At 41.1% G+C, this 19,093-nt stretch overlaps 1 protein-coding gene across 1 annotated transcript in view; it reads left to right on the forward strand.

The window, feature by feature from the left end:
* Nucleotides 1-6,311: 6,311 nt before the first annotated feature.
* NUP107 (nucleoporin 107) overlaps nt 6,312-19,093 on the forward strand; it is a 33,301-nt gene continuing 20,519 nt past the window's right edge. The window contains exons 1-6 of the mRNA XM_080392209.1: nt 6,312-6,442; nt 7,221-7,306; nt 9,047-9,136; nt 15,093-15,208; nt 17,330-17,465; nt 17,990-18,093. Of these exons, the coding sequence (XP_080248335.1) occupies nt 6,435-6,442; nt 7,221-7,306; nt 9,047-9,136; nt 15,093-15,208; nt 17,330-17,465; nt 17,990-18,093 (540 nt within the window). The 5' untranslated portion in view covers nt 6,312-6,434. The remainder of the gene's footprint in view (nt 6,443-7,220; nt 7,307-9,046; nt 9,137-15,092; nt 15,209-17,329; nt 17,466-17,989; nt 18,094-19,093) is intronic.

A 19,093-nucleotide genomic window follows, 5' to 3' on the forward strand; every position in this document is an offset into this window, starting at 1 on the left:
GTTATATACTACTGGAATGTTTTCTGTTTTAGTAGTGGTAGTAAATACTGATTTCTTTAAATCTCTTGCGCAGTGCAGATTCATACATCTTAGGATGAAAAGGAACTACTGTGACTTTGTCTTCTGCCACAGATATTTCATCTAATGCCATCCCATGTGCCAGGGTGGATGAATTTCAGACTGAATCAAATTCCATTAGCAGTTTTGGACTTGGAATATTCCAAGTTCTAACGTAAGGGAAAGTCTAACAGAAAAGTATGTCTTCAAAGGTTAGAGTATCAGTGGCTGTTTTGGGAACTTGAAAATTTGTTGTTTGCTATTTTCCTTCTTTCCAGGAAGAATTCATTGTTAAAATTGACTTAGTGTAGCTAAAAAAAATTCTCTTGGGGAGGAATACATCCATTTTTCTGCATGATTAAACCATATTTGTTTAGTTTCAAGGAAATCTGCAGAAGAGCATTCTTTCAGTATTGAGGGTAGAGTTTTGCAGACTTCAAATATCTGTTAACACTGTTGGACTGTGAAGTGAAATGCATGGACTGTGGATGATTTCCTGATTTTGGCAGTGTTGCTGAAAATTAATGGCACACCCAAATACTTGGTACCTCCTGTTTCACTGGCACAGAATTATCAAAGCTTGTTCTAATCCATTCCTGCAAATTCAATCAGATTAGGTTAGCTAATACCGGTAAGCTTTGAGATAGTTTACATTGCCCAAAGTGAATTAAGGAGCCCAGCTGATCCTTCCTGCTGGTAATTTCATCAGTCATCACCACTGTTTAATGGAGGTAATACACTCTTCAACTGTGCAGAGTCAGGGTTAAGACTGAAATTCCTTTTTATTTATCATCGGAAACTAGAACATGTGGTTGATGATCCACATAAATATCTCTTTTGGTACTATGCATCCTGATTGGTCCCCAGAGTAGATGAGACTGGAGCACTAGATGGTCTAGTTCTTTTTTTCACTAGGTACCTTCCTCCTTGATGAGCTAATCAGTATTTTTCCTCCCTTCATTTTCAACCTGCTTATTCAGGTCTTATAACACTTTTATGTCCCAATTGTCCTTTTATCAGTGGTTTTTTTAATGTCTTTTCCAGGCAGCTATATGGTGGGAGGGAGAGAAAATGCTTTGATAATATCAGAGAGGGGACCCTGGTCTGGGTCTTCATGTCCAGCCAAAGAGTACCAATTACAGGGAACATCAGGCTTTGTCTTGAAAGCCCTGTACTAAAGCATTCTTGGTTGCTCTGTGGAATAGTAAATGTACAGTTCCTCAGCGTTAGTCAGTTCAATCAAACCCCAGGGAAGCAAAATTTTCAGGAACTCTAGGCTTTACCATCTGAAAGATTGTGCTAAAAAAAGTTAAATACCCTACCCCCCTATATTTAGAATTTAGGTCAGATTTGTAAAGCAAATGCATAATAACCTAGGTAATGCTGACACTCCAGCGTTTTTCTCCTTGAAAACTTAGGCAAGCTTCAAGGGAGCAGTGTCCTGGTTGTTAAAGGGAAAGAAGATGCATGACAAAATGATGCTGAGGAAGTAATGGACATGAAGCGTAAGGAAAAACACATGAAAAATTTCTTCCTATCTAACTAATTGCGGCATAAGAAGCTGTTCCTGCTGAGGAAGTGAACAACCAGTTCCCCCCAGGAACTGGAACTATGTAAGCGGTTACTAATTCTAGAAAAGAATCCTGTCTGCTGAAACTTTTGAACAAACTTAGTATCTTCAGGATAACTGCTTTGTGTACCAACGCTTAAGAAGTTCACGCTTGAACTACTTGTACAGAAACAGAACACTTCTTATAAAGCTTTGGATGAAAACATGCATAATTCATATTTTGAGAATTAATGCAGTAATTTTCAAAATTTAGTGTTAATACACATGTATTACTGCTTGTAAAGTTATCTGTGCTTACAGTGCACACAGAGGTTGTGACTGCTGTATTTCCACCCTAATCTGACACTGGTATATATATCAGTATTTAAATGTCTGAGCTTTCTGTGGAAGAAGTAATGTTTATGTCCTGAAATATAGAAGTATTATTTAATGGAATTGCACTCCTCATAGAACTCTTCCTTGCAGTGTAAGTAAGAATACCATACCTTATTCCTAATGCCCTTTTTCATTCTTGAATTCTGTGAAATGAATGTCTACTTACTTAATTTACAAGAATATTTTAAGACATTGCAAGATGTTTTCAGATGTCCAAATGAACTAACTGTAAACTCAAACTACTACTGCTCTTCTGCATAAGAGAACAGTCCAGTTCTCAACAGAACTTCTGGAAACAGTATTGTAGAGTTAGGTATCAAGTTCGTTTCATAACGTGTACTAATATTGCAATGCTAGAAATTGGAGGTAGGAGGATTTTGGAATTTGAATTAAGCTGCATTTTTTTTCTGGTGTAAACAGAGTTGCAGTTTCCTCATGGGTGAACACTAACATGAGGATTTTCTTATAAAATTCTCTAAACAAGCTATGGATTAATCGAACTTAATTGTTATTTTTCCCCTTCTGATCTTTGCCGGTATTGTAAATAACTTGGGGTGAAATTCTGCCACAATACTGTAATAGTTCTAGGTAGACTTCAGTTTAGATATACCAGCAATAGAAAAGTTATTTCTAAATTTGAATGATCAAAAATAGTAGTTTATATACAGCTGTCGGTAGCACTCCTTGAATTGTAAAATGGAGATGCAGCTAAGCATCAGCATAGACAGAAAACTCTTTGTCCAGTTGCAAACTGCTGTCCCAAGAGCATTAAGCTATACTTCAATTTATAGCTTTTATTTTGTGTGTGTATGGACAGGAGAATAAAAGCAAAAAAAAAGTTGCTCAAATATGTAACGAAGTGCAGTTGCATGTAGCATAAGAGAAGCAGGGCTCTTAACCAAATTAGGTTCTTATTTCTGTCTCAAGCACCTTACACCGTTCTTTGAAAAGTTTATGAACAACTTGGAGATTCATAGAACCTAATTTAACTTCTCCTTTCTGTAAAGTAAACTTTGGAATGATATATTTGTTGCAAACTTTACATTCTTAGTCTGGAACTAATGTTGTTTTGTAGTCTTGATTTTGTCCTCAGTCTTGCAATACCTGGGCTTCAAACAACATATAAATGTGAATTTTCCTTCTTTTTTTCTGTCTGGGGGGTGGGGTGGGTGTTATGGTTTTTTAAAAATAACCTCCAAAACCATTCATTTTTTGGAATTTTGAATGATCGAGTAGAGAGTGGCTTCCTGTCTTCAATGAGATGTTCTTTAGGGAGAGATTTGTGAATGGAGAAAGGAATGTCTTCGTAATTCCACTGTACTTACTTCAGCCTCAAAAAGTATTAGTTCTGCTGAATAACAAACTCTACAGTTTCATTTTTTAAGAAAAAGTTCACTGCCACCGGGATTTTATGTTTGTTTTTTCTTTGAGGTTGTGACTGGAGTGAACTACTTCATTTGAAAGCTATTGTAATTTCTAATTAATTCATGTAATATCTTTTGGCAAGTGTAAACTTGAAGGGAGGCGACATTTCTGTAATCTGGGGATAATGAGTGAAATTAGAGTAGAAATTATCCCTTCTTTCATCAGTATACTTTACCTTTTGATACCATGTTGCATTTTTACCTTACACTTCTAAATCTAGCAGTGAAGAGGCAGTATCTTCACTCCCCTAGTAAGTACAAAAATCTGCATGTGAAATCACAGCTCTCATAAACTGGGTTTACTGCTTGTAACATGCCCAACACAACAAAAGCCCTTGGCACTACTGTCATGATTTTCAGACACAAATAAAATGACAGTTACAAATGTGTCTCTCATTTCTAATAAAAAGAGGGGTTTAGCTTAGCTTTCTCAATAGGAGTAGGCATAGGAATAAATTTGTTTAGGATAAAACCCCCAGCAAACGTTAATTTGAGTGTCAACACAGGTATTTTAATACTAAGCAAGCACATAAATGTAGGTAATTTTTTGAGTATTTAATTTAAAAAGAAAAAACAACAAACTTTCCTTACATTTTCATTTTTAGAAGTGAGAAATTGCACACTTCCAGGAATGTGTTTCAGCTACAAAAATGTGGGATAAACTATGAGCTTTCTTCCTTCTCTTTCAAAAAGGCAAGGTATAGTGTCAGTGTCAAGGTTTTCTTTGTTCTGAATGCAGTTGTGATGCTATTGCAGATTGCGCAAGAACTTTGTTGTGCTCTTGCTTTTGATAGTTCTGAATTAAGGCTACAGTTTTGTATGTGCAGATGTCATTATACAGCTTAGCAGTGCATCAGGGCAAGTCATTTGATTTGTGAGTTGTCTATATTAAAACATTTTGTAAAGGGTTATTGGAGTTTTGAGTTAGTTTACTTGTTTTATTTTAATCTAGTATATCCTGAACTTTAACCTAGTATACTCTGTAAACCCCACTAACTTCATAGAAAGCTGGTAGGGAGCAGAGGAATCTTGGGCATTGGCGATAAATATGCCGTGTTTCTGTGTTAGTTGTGGTAGCTGCTGAGTTGGCTTTGCTCGTCCTGCCTCTAAGTATGGAGTATTACTACCCCTTGTGATATTCTGACAACATGGCTGCAGTTAGGATTACTGTTGATGCAAATACGCGAAACTTAAGATGGATTTATAGTCTTTGATTAAAAATTAAATTCGGAGTCCTTCATATCACTGAAAAATTTACATCCCCTTCTACTTGGAAATGCAAGATGCTTGCATAAGATTTTCAGTTTTTTCTTTTTTTCCTTTTCTTTCCTTTGTTTTAGATAAATACGAAGTAGGATGCTAGACAAAAAACACTAGTCTGAAAACACCTCCAGGTTTTTGCCCTGTCCTGTTCTACCCACCTCCCTTGTCTCCTTAGTGGAGCTAACTTGAAGCCTCTAAAATGCTTCCCCACCATGCACTTAAAAAGGCTGTATCTACACTGAGACAAGTTCTCTCAAGGGCCACAGATCTTGTGTATTCTATTACAGGTTTGGTTGGCTGGGTAGTTTTAAAGCATGCATGCTGCCTTCTTAATTTCTCTTCAGCCTTATTTCTTTTGCTTTGTTCTCATCTGTTGTTACTCTGAATAAACTTTAGGCAGCATGCAAAGGAAACGTTTTCTCTGGCGTCATTGCATCTCTCATTTGTCTACACTTCTGCCCTGAGAAAGGGCTAGCCCAAGAGTGTGAGCTGCCGGTGAAGAATTGAACCAGATATTATTTTGTGCGTTAGTCTCCTTGAATTTCCCACTGCACTACAGAGACAATAGTGCTACGCTTTTTTGTGAGGCTAGGTCAAGAGGTAAATTCTATTAAATATGTCATAGTGACTTAGGATACAATAGTTCCTTTAATATTCTTTTAGTTTTCTGCCATAATGAAGGCTGTTACCTTCGCTTGTGCTTTCATGAGTAGCCTCCATGATAGAAGGACAACTTCATTTTTTTTACATCCCAAACTAAATTTCCTGAGTGACTAATCTACTGTCTAAGGGTCTTCTGCTTGCTTGTGTTCTTGCGTACCCGACCTTCAGCAGGCCCCTCCGCTGTCCCTGGCACAGCTGCCCCAGGCTGGGCTCTCCAGCAGCCTCCCAGAGGCGCCAGGCTCGGCTGCCACAGCATTTTGTCATCTTAAGCAAGCTGTGGGACTTGAGGCAACGTCTCACAGTTCTGAGGCGTTTTGTAGCTGTTCTCAGACGTATGCCTTTGCATGCGGAATTTAAATGCTTTATTTCCTCGAAGCACCCCCTTGTAGCTGTAGCCCCAAATACACCCGAGACTTGCAAGCGTGTTTCGGAACTTTTCTACGCGAAAAACGCAGTTTGGGCAGTTTTCCTTGTACTAGAGCGCAAGTGGATGAACTACTGCTGCTAAAAGTAGTGTTTCCCTGCAGTTAAAAAGCGCGCACAGGCCGCGCGGCGGAGCGGGCGGCACTCGGTATCGCTCAGCCCGGGCGGAGCGCTCCCCGGGCTGGGCGCCGGTGTGCCCCGTAACGCTGGGGCCAGCAGTCCGGGTTACAGCGGGGGGAACGGGAACGGGCACAAGTTTGTCACTGGTGAAAACAAACTCCTCGTCGCGCAGGCCGGGAGGCGGGTTGCCCGAGCGGAGCGCCTGAGGAAACACTGAAAACGCATCGCTCGTCCGTCTCTGCGCGATGCGGTAACGCACGCAGCGGTTTTAAAAACGGGGTGTTTTTAAGCTTTGTCGCTGGAGGCTGGATCCTGCTGCCCGGGGACCGGCGAGCAGAGGCGCCGCGGGCTGGGCGGGGAGCCGGCGCCCCCCTCAACACCGGGGCCCGCCCCCGCCCCGGGCTCCCCCGGCTCCCCCGCCCCCTGCGGCGCATGCGCGGCGCGCGAGCGGAAGCTGTCCCCTCTCCTTCCGGGCCGCGGGCCGGCACTGGCGGAGGCGGGAACGCTCGATCCCGGGCTGCGCCGGGCCCGCGGCCGCCATGGAGAGGTGGGAGCCGCGGGGTGGGGGGCCGGCCCGTGCCGGTGGGGCCTCCCGGGGGGTGTGGCCCCCCCCGCGGGGTGAGGTGGGGTGACGCGCCCCCCTGGAGCGGCGTGTACGCGGTGCGGGCTACGGAACGCGGCGAGGCAGGGGCAGTTTTTGAGGGGGTGTCGAAGGCTTTTCTGTCACCCGGGAGCTTTAAATCTGCGTGATTCCTTTGGGGACGTGTTTGTAGATTAAACTTGAGTTGTTTATTAGGCCGGAGTCGCTGAGCCGGGCCTTGGCAGGGTGCTGTGCGGGCCGGCCTGCGGGGCAGGCTCAGCCGCGGCCTTCACGGCCCACCTGTAGCTTCTCCTTTGCTTTTTAGTAATTGTTAACTATTTTTTCCTCGTCTGGAAGACATGCGAACTTTCTCGGTCAGAGGTGGTTTTGTGTTTCTGAAGAAAAAAAATCAAATAGTGAAATCACATTATGCTTTCAATTGAATTATTCAGTCCAAAATTTCATACTGTTGCACCTCTTACTAGCTTGCTTTTTTTGTTTTAATAAGAAAATATCTCTTGTATAGGAGGAACAAAGCATGAGTTTTCAGACAAACTGATTTTTCTAAGTTGATGAGTGATACTCGATGTTCTGTGGAGAAGACTGGACATCAGTACTAGAATTGGAGATGACTTACGCTTTGAGTTTCCCAGTTGTGGAGTTACTTGAAGCAGCAAAACAATGTTGTTGTATGTTCTGCTTGGATTCACTTGCTTACTTTGTGTCTATGTTGCTGTTCCTCTAGAAATGGTTTTGGAGACCCGTTATCCCCCTGTGATGCAGAGGTGGCCAGACCTGGGTGGAAGCAAAGCTCTCAGAAAAAAGTTTCCAGTATCCTTTTTCTGTAAAGGCTGTTTGTCTTCTCTTTAAGTGTTGCTTGCAGTGGTCACAAGCTGTGTATAGTTTTACTGCTGCTTTGATTTTGAGCATGTTGAGAATAGTTTTCTAATACACAGCAAGTTGCTCTTTGCTTTATACTCATTTAAAGTGAAGAAGGTATGAATGTAAGGTGGAATTGTTATCTGATTTGTGAGGTGTTTGCAGTCAAAATTTTGCTATTGCACGATCTCATATTTTCCCCTTCTGTAGTCTGTTTTCTATATGGTATTTTCATGCCTTAAGAAGGAAAAAACTTCAAAACTATGATTGCAGTATCTAAAAAACTAGTAGGGAGAGAGATTAATGACTGACTGAAAGAGTGACTAGGAAATCCAGATGAGTTTCATTAGAAAAACACTCTGTTTTCAAGAACATGGGACACTTCTTAGCCTTTACAGAAGAATTTCAGAATAAGCCAAAAGATGCAATTCTTTGCCTTTTTGTAGAATAGTATTTCCTCTGGATGGAATTTTCTCTTTCCCTTCCTTTTCCCCACATTGTAGTATCAAACCATGTCAAAGCTGTTGTAGTGGTGGTTCAGAACAGATTAGTCAGTAGAACTCAGGGAAGGCAAGAAATTGTTGAAATGCTCGTACAGCAATTCATGACTATATTTAGATAGATTACTTTGATTGTGGGTTAAATATGGTTGCAAGGGTGTTGCATTGCCTATTCTCTGAGCTTGTGCAGTCACATTTGCATAGTGTAGTGTTTTACAGTTTTTCCTGGGCTTATGAACTCAGGTTGACGTCAGCCCAGAGAACTGTGTGAGCCATAGCTGACTTGATCTCAGAGTTTTTGAAAAAAAAATTGAAGTTTTCTTCACTCCATTGTACTTTAATTTTATGGGTTTATGCTCTGCATGTATTATATTATCAGAGTATTGTGTGTATAACTTTCTATCCACAGTAACAGTAAGAGGAGCGCACAGATGTAGATTTAAATACTCGCTGAATTTCCACACACGCACACGTATTTACAATAAGAAGAAAATACCATGTAATTTGACAGCTAATGTAATTGTATTTTTCTGGTTATGATAGCAAAGGAATCCAGTATATATGCTTGTCCTTCAGTTTTTTGCAAGCAAGATAAAACTAGTGAGATACTGGCCCTAGTTATGTTGTCCTTAAGAATCGTGGTGTTCTTGGACACTGATATAACATAGGATGCTGAAACTTTTATGCAACTACTTCTTAGTAAACCATACCTAGAGCACTGAACCTAGTTGCTGACAAGAAAAAGCAAAGCAGAGCAACAGAGACTTTTTTTTGTTAGTCATCAGCACCCTGGAATAGAGAAAGAACTTTTTTTTTTAAATGTGTTCAGTCTTGGGTTTTCTTTTATTTTTATGTAGCATAGTATTCTTTTACTGTTTATGTAGCATAAAGCAGCTCCTTATGGGGCAAAATACTCTTTTTTGATCTGACTGGTTATGAGGAGTCCCAGATTTGTTGTGCTCATACATTGCAGTGTCCCTTTTAGCCCTTCAGCTTTTAAGTTTCTGCTGAAATGTTTTGTGATCTAATTCAGTCTTATGAATGAGACTTTCTGCTTTAGTCTGAAAGATGTGTAGTCTTCATAATATTTGAGCTACCGCAAAATATTTTTCCTTTCCAAGTATTGACAATTGTTTTGAATAGAGCCAAAAGCATGCTTAGGAGAGTGTTTCTTAACTTGCTTATTAATCAGTTCTTACATCCCTGGATGACACTGTTGGAAACATGACGCCCAGAGGACAGTTACTTTCCCGAACTCCTTTTTCATTGCTTCGCCAGCCAGGTAAGACTACTTTTTTTCTCTAGTGTTTAGTTAAAAGAATGATATGCTTGGACTTCATAATTGATAACAATGCATAAGGAGAAAGACGCAGATGCGCTGTACTGGGTCTGGTGAAGGACTGCAAAGTTGGTTAGGGAATTGGAGTATCTGACATATGGGGAGAGGCTGCAAAGAGCTTGGATTGTTTAGCCTGGGACAGAGAAGGCTCAGGGGGATCTTGTTAATGTATGTAAACACCTGATGGGAGGGAGTAAAAAGACAGCCAAGCTCTTCTTGGTGGTGCCCAGTGGAAAGACAAGAGGCAGTAGGCACAACAGGATATAGTGGGAATTCTGCTTAAATGTAAGAATAAGCTTTTACTGTAAGGGTGATTGAATGCTAGAACTGGTTGCCCAGATGGTCTGTGGAGTCTCCGTCCTTGGAGATAAGCAAAGCTGCCTGGACAAGGTCCTGAGCAACCTTTTCTAGTTGACACTCCCTTGGGAAGAGGGGGTGGACCAGATGATCTCCAGAGGTTCCTTCCAACCTCAGCATGGTGGGTTGGTCCTGACTGGATGCCAGCTGCCTGCTAAGCTGCTCCATCACTTCTCAGCAGGACAAGGTAACACCTTCCCGCCACCCTTCCGTTCTTCCTGGGCTCAACTTCACTCCAGATTTCCCTACCTCCTCCCCTAAGCAGCACATAGGGACGGGAAATGGGGGTTGTGGTCAGTTCATCACACGTTGTCTCTGCTGCTCCTTCCTCCTGACACTCTTCCCTTGCTCCAGCATTGGGATCCCTCCCATGGGAGACAGGTCTCCACAAGATTCTCCAACAGGAGTCCTTCCCACGGGCTACAGTTTTTCACAAACTGCTCCAGCATGGGTTCCTTCTGTGGGGTGCAACCCTTCAGGAACAGACTGCCCCAGCGTGGGTCCCCAACGGGGTCACAAGTCCTGCCAGCAAACCTGCTCCAGTGTGAGCTCTTCTTTCCACAGGGCCACAGGTCCTGCCAGGATCCTGCTCCGGCGCAGGCTTCCTGCAGGCCACAACCTCCTTTGGGCATCCACCTGCTCTGGCATGGGGTCCTCCATGGGCTGCAGGTGGATATCTTCCACCATCATGGACCCCCATGGGCTGCAGGGTCACAGCCTGCCTCACCAAGGGCTTCACCACAGCCTGCAGGGGAATCTCTGCTCCAGCACCTGAATCCAGCACCTCATCCCCCTCCTGCACTGACCTGGGTGTCTGCAGAGTTGTTGCTTTCACCTGTTCTTACTCCTCTCTTCAGCTGCAGTTGCCCTTGCAGAGGTGTTTTATTTTTGCCCCTTCTTAAATACATCATTACAGAGGTGTTACCACTCACTGATGGGCTCAGTCTTGGCCAGGGGTGGTTCCATCTTGGAGCTGGCTGGCATTGGCTCTACCCAGACATAGGGGAAGCTTCTGGCAGCTTCTTACAGTAGCCCTGCCCACACACACCCCAAAACCTGGCCATGCAAGCGTGATACAGTCAGCTAGTTGGTGATTCTGTGATTCTGAAGTTAAATGCATTTATAAATATGGAAAAAATCTACCTAGTAGCAGTCAGCATAGATGTTCATATGTTATATATTTATGCTGTTAATTAATACCAATGGATTTTTGCCTTTAATTTTTAAACAGTATTTGAACTTAATTTTCTTTTTTTGGCACAAGAGTATGTCCAGTATCATTTCAGTTTCTCTCAAGTACCATGTTGAAACTGATTCTTGCCTTACTAGTCAGCAGTCTAGTTTGCTGTGTTGCCTTTTTTTGCAGTTCTTTTGGTTTTTGCAGTAGCTTTTAGTTCTTCAAGATCTGTCATGTAATGTCTCCTCAGATATTTTTTCTGTTGTTTTTGTGTCAAGATTAATTCTGTTGCTGACCTTTCTACCAGGTTTATTTATTGGTTGCATTGGTAAATGATTTTCCTCTTCACTAGCAGGAGAGAAATTAGATGGCACACCTCACAGAAAGGCTGTGGTACTGCACACGGTGGCTGGGGTCAGGTTGCCCTGAAACCTTCCAGTCTCAGCCCCTGTGTTCTGCACCAGTGGACCCATATTAGGAGTGTGTTGGGGGTTCTTCCCATACTGGCACTGCTGCAAAGATACGAAGTTCCAGAGAGACTGTTTCTTCATGGTTTCTCAGGGTTCCTAGCAATTTCTGTGTAGTCCCTGCTTGTTCTCATTTAGTGTAATACCTAGTGCCTTCTGTTTGGGTGGCCAGCAGCAAGATAAATGATGTTAGTGTCAGCCACCTTCTCAAGCACAAATTGCTTGTGTGTCAGCATTGACAGCTGTCACAGTCAAACTGCAGGTTGTTCTTAGTGTTGACTTGACACTAAACATACTGTGAAAAGGTCTGTAATGCTTTTAGAGCCTCCATCACTGGTTGTGGCTGAAATAATGAAACATGCCCTTTCCTTATGTCTCCGTGTCATCACCAAGACTTACCTCCCTTTTCCTTGACTCAGTCTCTTCCTGTAGTCTCTATTTTGTTATCATTCTGGCATTCATATAGGGATTCCTCTTTTTTTGTCATCATCTAGCCAGTGTGTTTTCCGTCAAGCTCCAGGTGGATGGTTGCACCTTCTGCTGCTCCACATCCTCTTTTAAGGACTGCTTGGAGATGGGTGAACTGTTAGTTGTTTTAAGAGAGGAGCATTGTGTGTCATACCGTGATGATCAGATAGCTCTTCAAAATCAAGTAGCTCTTGGCCACTTTTATCTTCAGATTGTAACATGTGTATACCATGTTGACCCCTATCTGCCTTCAGTGAAGATCTTTATTTCAATTAGCATGTTGATTTCAGTTAGTGTGTGTGATGGCAAGTTAGCTTGCCATGATTTTGTCACTATGAAGTTTCTGTTTTGTCTATTTTTCAGAAAGCTCAACAGTATAGAATTTCAGTAAGAGGTAGCATGCAGTTCGCTTTTGGAGCAGCTGCCTCCAAACCATATAGAGAGTTGATGTCAGGTGAAACTAGAGATTACAGATGCAAAATACTCTGATCAAGAAAGTTTAGTGTTGAGCAGCAGTTCATTTGTATGGCCAGTCAGCATAGAGATGCCACATCAGGAGATGTTACTAGCCAGCATATACTCTATAAACCTACCATCTGTTTTTTAACAGACCTCAGAAGGAGACTTGCTAGTTTCTGAATAATGATTCTCTCTGTAAACTTCCCTAAACACAGCTGACAGCCATCCACATGTGCGGCTATGATTCGCAATAAACTTCCCTGCAACAGCATTATGAGTGGACAGGCAGTCCTTAAAAAGGTTTGCTATTTGATGTTCCTGCACTATTTAATCCAAAGACTTCTTCATTACAGCTCTGCATCTTTCCTTGGCATTATGGCTTTCTTCTATTTTACCTCTGCCACAGCATCATCAAATTTTGAGAGTCACAAGTGTCATCTGGTACATAGGCTAGAGCTACTTCTCTTTCAAACTGTCTGAAGGTTCTGCAACAAACAGAGATCAGCATTTCCACTCCTGTTTCTGTTCCTGTTGTACAGCCCTATTCCTACAGTGGAACATTTAAAGTGTTCTTATGAAGTGCATCCATTATCTCCTCTCCGGAGGAAAAGGTTTTTGCTTCCTTTGATGTCGGTTGTTCCTAATTGTTGATTTGGGGGTATTTGATAACTATTCAACATAGTTCCTTTCTGCCACCCTGTAGTGTGTTGTATCATATGGGTAGAGGGGGTTATAGCAGTTAGTTTCTGGTACCGTAGAGGAGGATGACCCATCAACAATTTAAGTGCTTTGATCTGCAACTTCAGAGTCAAACTGTTAATGTTAGTAGCTGTAATTCTAGTTCTACAGATTGAAAATTGATTTGTCTCTTTGATCTTCAGTATGCCTGACTTTCATGTCTCAAGAGTTTAAGGGAAATTTATTAGTGATGATTTAAGATATGTACTAATACAAGGACATAAAGCTTGGGACAGAAACCTTTCATTCTTCAGTTTTCCCAATCTGTGTGAAACTGATGGATGGAAAACTAAATCTACCTGTTGATACGAAGACTTCTAGGGTCCCTGTACCTGTGTGGAATTATGTTGTCCCCTTATAATTTGGGGGTGTCAGCAATCTGACAAGATATACTCGTGGCAATCTTCAGGACTGGGAGCACTGCAAGAAAGTTCTGTTTACCTCAGGCACTGGGCAGGGAAGTGCCATAGGGATTTGATCTTCTGCTTCCAAACTGCATGGAGTCTGATGGAGACCCAGGGCATGCTCTTTATTTTGTGGTTGTATATGCTGTTGTGGACATTTTTGATGCCTCTGATTCCAGCAGTCCTCAAGTCCAAAGGAAACATTAATGATCTCAATGCTGATTGAAGTTGCCTTGTTATCAAGAACTGCTGTTGAGGGTCGTACAAGCACTTCTGTCTCCAAATTTGCTAACAAAATGTTGGGACTGTGTCCTTCCATCTTTACCACTGTTGACACAGCTCCTCATTTGGCTATCACTGTCCTGATGCAACCAATGTTTTTAGATGCTTCGCAGGCTGTTTGTGATTGATAAGGGGACCAAAGCAGCTGTTGTCTCGATGCAAATTCTGTGGTCTTTGGGCTGTATGAAGGTCTGTTGTGCTGTAGCTCCCTGTTGTTACAGGATGTGGCATTTATCATCTTGCAAAGCAGTGTCCCTGTTTTTAACATCGGTCAGATATTCCTGGAACATTAGCCACTGCAGTGATGTGTGGGAGTATCTGGAGCAGATGTAGTGCTTCGTAGAGCAGACTTGTGATTGCCTTTTGCTTTAAGGGTTCAGAGACTAGTTTCCAAGAAAGAGTGACTGGAGATTTATTGCTGTTTATGCTCATGGTGTGTATTTGCCGCTGTAGTTAAACCGAAGGTGTGTCACACATTTGTTGCATATACACACTCGCATTCAACCTGGCTTCAGACTTCTATCTGGAATGCTGCTGGATTTGATGAGGAACTGAAATGACAATAGGTAGGCTTTGTCTTTAAGTTTGGACATGCCCTACTTGAAAAACTAGGCCTTGAATATGACTCAGGCTCGGTTAACAGGGTGTTTGTATAACTATTATAACTAGATGTGTAGATTATTAAGATCCATTATTGATAATTAACCTCCTTCCTTCTAAGTGTCATTGGGCCTAAGACTTGTTTTTCTTTTATAATTGGCATTTGTGGGTTTGGTAAAAGCCTTCTGACGGAAGAAGAATGAAAATGGACAGAAGCAGGTTACTTCTCTATCAGGCTGGTTTGCCTGTTTCTTGTGTGACAGAGCAGGGTTTCCTAAATACTTCAGTCTCTGTTGTAAGATTTCCTTTGGCCTCCTTAGAGGAAAGAAGGGGCAAGGGCAATGATCGTCCCCCTGTACTTGGCACTGATGAGGCTGCACCTCAAATACTGTGTTCAGCTTTGGGCCCCTCACTACAAGAAAGACATTGAGGTGCTGGAGCATGTCCAGAGACGGGCAGTGAAGTTGGTGAAGGGTCTGGAGCACAAGTTTTACGAGGAACGGCTGAGGGAACTGGGGTTATTTAGCCTGGAGAGGAGGAGGCTCAGCGGGGACCTTATTGCTGTCTACAAGGAAGTTTGTAGGCAGCTGGAGTAGGTGTCTTCTCCCAGATAACAAGCAACAGGACAAGAGGAGATGGTCTCAAGTTATGCCAGAGGGGGTTTAGATTGGATGTTAGGAAAAATTTCTTCACTGAAAGGGTGGTCAAGCATTGGAACAGGCTGCCCAGGTAGGTGGTGGAATCCACATCCCTGGAGGTGTTTAAAAAATGCATAGATGTGGTGCTTAAGAACCTAGTTTAGTGGTAGACTTGGCAGTCCTGGGTTAACAGTTGAACTTGATGATCTTAAAGGTCTTTTCCAATCTAAATGATTCTATGATTTCTGTTCTATGATAGAGCATAGTGGTCTTAAATACTTTTCTCAGAAAAGGCGCTTTCTCTTTCAGTTACTGCACTGACTCGAAGTTCGATGAAGCAATCAGATGTGTCTGCCCTTCTGGGAACAGGAGGGAAATCTCCTCTGATTCTACCAACTTCTGGACTTTTTGGCAATCTGTCAATGGTAAGATGGTTAGAGGACCTTTTTCTCTTTTGTTCCTGTGAAACTTAGAAGAAACTACAAGTTTACTGTGTTTCAGTGTTGTTTGCACCAAGGACAAACTAGGTGGTACAAGCTTGCTAGTACTACTGTTGCTGCTTGCAACTAGTATTATTTATTACTGTGGTGTTCTTTGAGATGATGCAGTGAGGAATAAGAGGGTTTAAAGGGCTTGCTAAATAGAACCATAGAATCACAGAATGGTTTGGGTTGGAAGGAACATAAAGATCATCTAGTTCCAGCCCCTCTGCCATGGGTAGGGAATACACCATGTGTGTTAAGCTAGTCCTTGTAACATCAGCTCGTGACTGCAAAAATCCTGACTTTGCTTGTTTACAAATTCTTCAAAGACAATTGTTCTATGTCAGCAAGTTAAACCTTCAGAATTTTTCTTACTTTAGCACTCTCCAATATGAGGCTTTGCTTGGATGTTAAAGTTTGGACTTCAAAGAACAAGGTCTTCTGATGATTTTTCAGATGATGTTAGTTGTCTTCTACTGTAATGTCTTTGGAAAAACACTCATTAGAGAAGTTATCAGTAGGGTCCTATGAAGTATATTATCTTCATTTATTTTTAAAATAAAACAAGTGGAGAAGTCTTTTTGTACATGCATTTTAATTCATTCTCCCTTTTAGTTTCTATAATTATACTTTTATTATACTTAATTATAGTATAATTTATAAATTATACTATAATTTATAAATTATGTATTTATATATAAATACATAATTTATAAATTTATATAGCCCATTCGTTTCTTTAAATTATCAGGTTCTAGGGCCTAGTTGATCAGAATGTATACAACTCAGCAGTGGCACTTTTCCTCTGATTCAGAGTCTCTTGTCATTCTGTAACTAGTGTTTTGTGAGTGGAGTACATTTTAAGTTAGCATTTAGTGCTCTGGCTTGAATCCAATTTAGATTAGCAGGGGGAAACTTGGGACTAGACAAAGGCTTTCACAGGTGGGTGATGAAAAAAGGGCTTAACATTGTCTTGTGGAAATGTACTTGCTGGTAGATAAGCACTCATCAGCCCTTTTTGTATTTCCCACAGAGACCTGATAAGATTTTACTGGAACCGAGTTTCTAGTTATTTTTACTCTGCAGTGGGAGTGCAATAGCATTCTGTTCTGGTTGACTATAGGGCAGTAATGGCCAAGAGACATCAGGCAAAAGGAGTACTATGGGTAGAAGCAGGGGCACAGAAGGAAGAGTAACGGCTATATGTCCACATTTTTTGGATATGCTGAAGAGACTGATGCAGCAATGTCATCTGGTTCCCTGTTTATACTTGTTTGGGTGGGACCTTTTTAAGACTCTGGAAAAAGAATCAACCAGTGGCACATCTTAGGTCTTTGTGTAGCATTAATTGTTGTTGAGAAAGCAGTTGCTGTCATGGAAACAGCTATAGGAAGCTGTCCTGTCAGTGCAGTAGATATACAGTCTATCTTCTGTTTTGGCCATTTTGCTGTTTTAATGTCAGATGTGTTACCAAATACCTCCCCTGAAATACCCCCCACAAAGTATAGATATGTCTTTATTTCCCCCTTTAATACTGTGATACTTTATTTTAAACATGTATTGCTTCATTCAATCAAATGGTTTTCAGCAATTCACCAAAAAGGCTGAAAGACAGGTAAATGGTTCTGATTCAAATTACTTTGCTTAATTTTTCACAGCTGCTTTACAGCCTAGTCAATGTTACTCTTCTTTTACTTTGAAAGACAAAATACTAAGTAAACATTTAGCGTAATTGAATATGAAAGTTTAGAGTGATTTACTTGTTTTAAGAGAAAAAGTGATACATGGTGTTGTAAAGTAACCAGTCTTATTAGATTAGCTTCTACTTCAGTTCTTTCTGAAAAAAAAAAAAAAAGATGATTTCCTTTTTCCAGATTAAGATTTACCTTTTCAGAGCTGTTTATTAAAGGCATAGTTGCACCTTATCTAAAGGCAGTTATTAACTATTAGTTGTTTAGGATTGCTCTGTTTAGACGGTTCATATAGAAGGAAAAAGCTTGGAGGTAGGCTTGTAATAGTTTGAGATTGCTATTTATTTTCCTTATGTTGTTCTTATGCATTTAGTTGGATGAAAGTAGCTGGACAATGGCACTCTCACCTCAGCAGACAGGCATATTTGTAAATCTAGACACATCCAATATGACAGAAGATGTCACTATGAGCGCTGTACTGTTGCGTGAGGATGATCCTGGGGAAGCTGGTGAGACATTCTGAAGTTTTCATAATAATTGATCTATTTTTATTTGTGGGATATAAATATATAAGGTGGTTTTTTTTCTGTATTATTTGCTGACGCTTCTTTGTCAAAACCAGTCTAGTTTAAAGAGTTCAGAAAGTTAATCTCTTGAAGCTGTTGGTGTTCTGAGAGTTTGTGTCTTCTGTGGAAGCTGATGGCACAAATGGGATGCTCTGGTGATCTAAGATGCAAACTGGATTAGTTTTGTGGAGATAAGCAAATGAGTTTGTTGTTAAAACTTTTACAGATGACAGGTTTACAACAAAAAATTTATAATTATTTGACTTGACTCGTAGCTTCTGTGTGTCATACTATTTTAGCTGATAAGTTCGTCTGACTTCATGGGTTATAAATAGGTTCATATCATCATTGTCTTCATTTAGATCTGCAAAAGATGAGATGCCTTGTCATCAGATGTATTTTTTTGTAGTCTGTTGGGATTTTGTTGTGTTGACTAATACGGGTGTTTCTTCTTAAATCTGTTCTAGCTACTATGAGTATGTACTCAGACTTTCTGCATTCCTTCCTGAAACATACATCAATGACCATTTTTGAACTTGTGGATGAGTACGAAAGTATTTGTAACAGTCAGGTAAGTAGTTTGCTTGGGTTTTCATTACTTTATATTACAGTCCCTACCCAAAGTAGTATTGCTTTTTTTCTTTAAGCTGAGAAGCCTCAGTGCTTAACATAGATACTTTAAATCTTCTGGCTGGTTGCAGTCTTATGAGTCACTCAGCGCTAGCACTGAATAGCATCTCTGTTTCCTCGTACACCACTTTGGCACAGGAATACCCATTGTGTAGCTTGCTTAATACTAAAAATGTCATCTGGCTGCCATTCCACTGCAAGTGTCAAGTGACAGTAAACATTAGCAGATGTATAGATTTTTTTTGTTAATAATAACATGTGTTAAAATGCGCTTATTTCTCTTGTGTATAAATAAAATCATTGTATTATGATGCTTTAAGAGTTCTCTGCTACATTGCTAACAAGCTGGCAGTAGGGGGCTCAACGTTAGCTTTAATGTGTCTCTGCTTTTAGACGTGTTTTTTTATTTGATTGGCTATTGACTGACAGTTCAGGATCAGCAGGGATTGACAGTTTGAAAGGAAGAAATTATGAATCTTCTATCAATAAGTGTTGATCACAAGAGAGGTGGGCAGGTATTTTTCTTAAGAGACTTCATACCTGTGTCTGTTAAAATGCATTCTTGGTAGGAGCTTGCTCACCCTATGTTGTGCAAATTTGTTGTTGGGGCTGAGTTGGAGAACAGTGAGATCTTTAATGAAACACATACCACAATTGTGTTCCCAAGTGGGAAGCAGACAAGAGAAGGAAAATAAATGTGAAATTTATTGTTTTGTGAGATGGTGGAATTTCCAAGCTGAAATGGAAAAGAAAGTCTGTTCCATTCCTCCTGTTTGAGAATATGGATACTGTCTACAAGATCATGGAATACTGGGTGGTGGTTTTAAGCCATGTGGAACTGGGGGGAGTTGACTGTTGCCAAGGACCTACAAAAGTAGAGTGAAAGATGCTGCTCCAAGGATTGGCTTGGATGTTGCTGACAGGGCTTGGGATGGGGGTGG

Source organism: Falco punctatus (assembly GCF_963210335.1).
Source record: "Falco punctatus genome assembly, chromosome: 6".
Classification (NCBI taxonomy): domain Eukaryota; kingdom Metazoa; phylum Chordata; class Aves; order Falconiformes; family Falconidae; genus Falco; species Falco punctatus.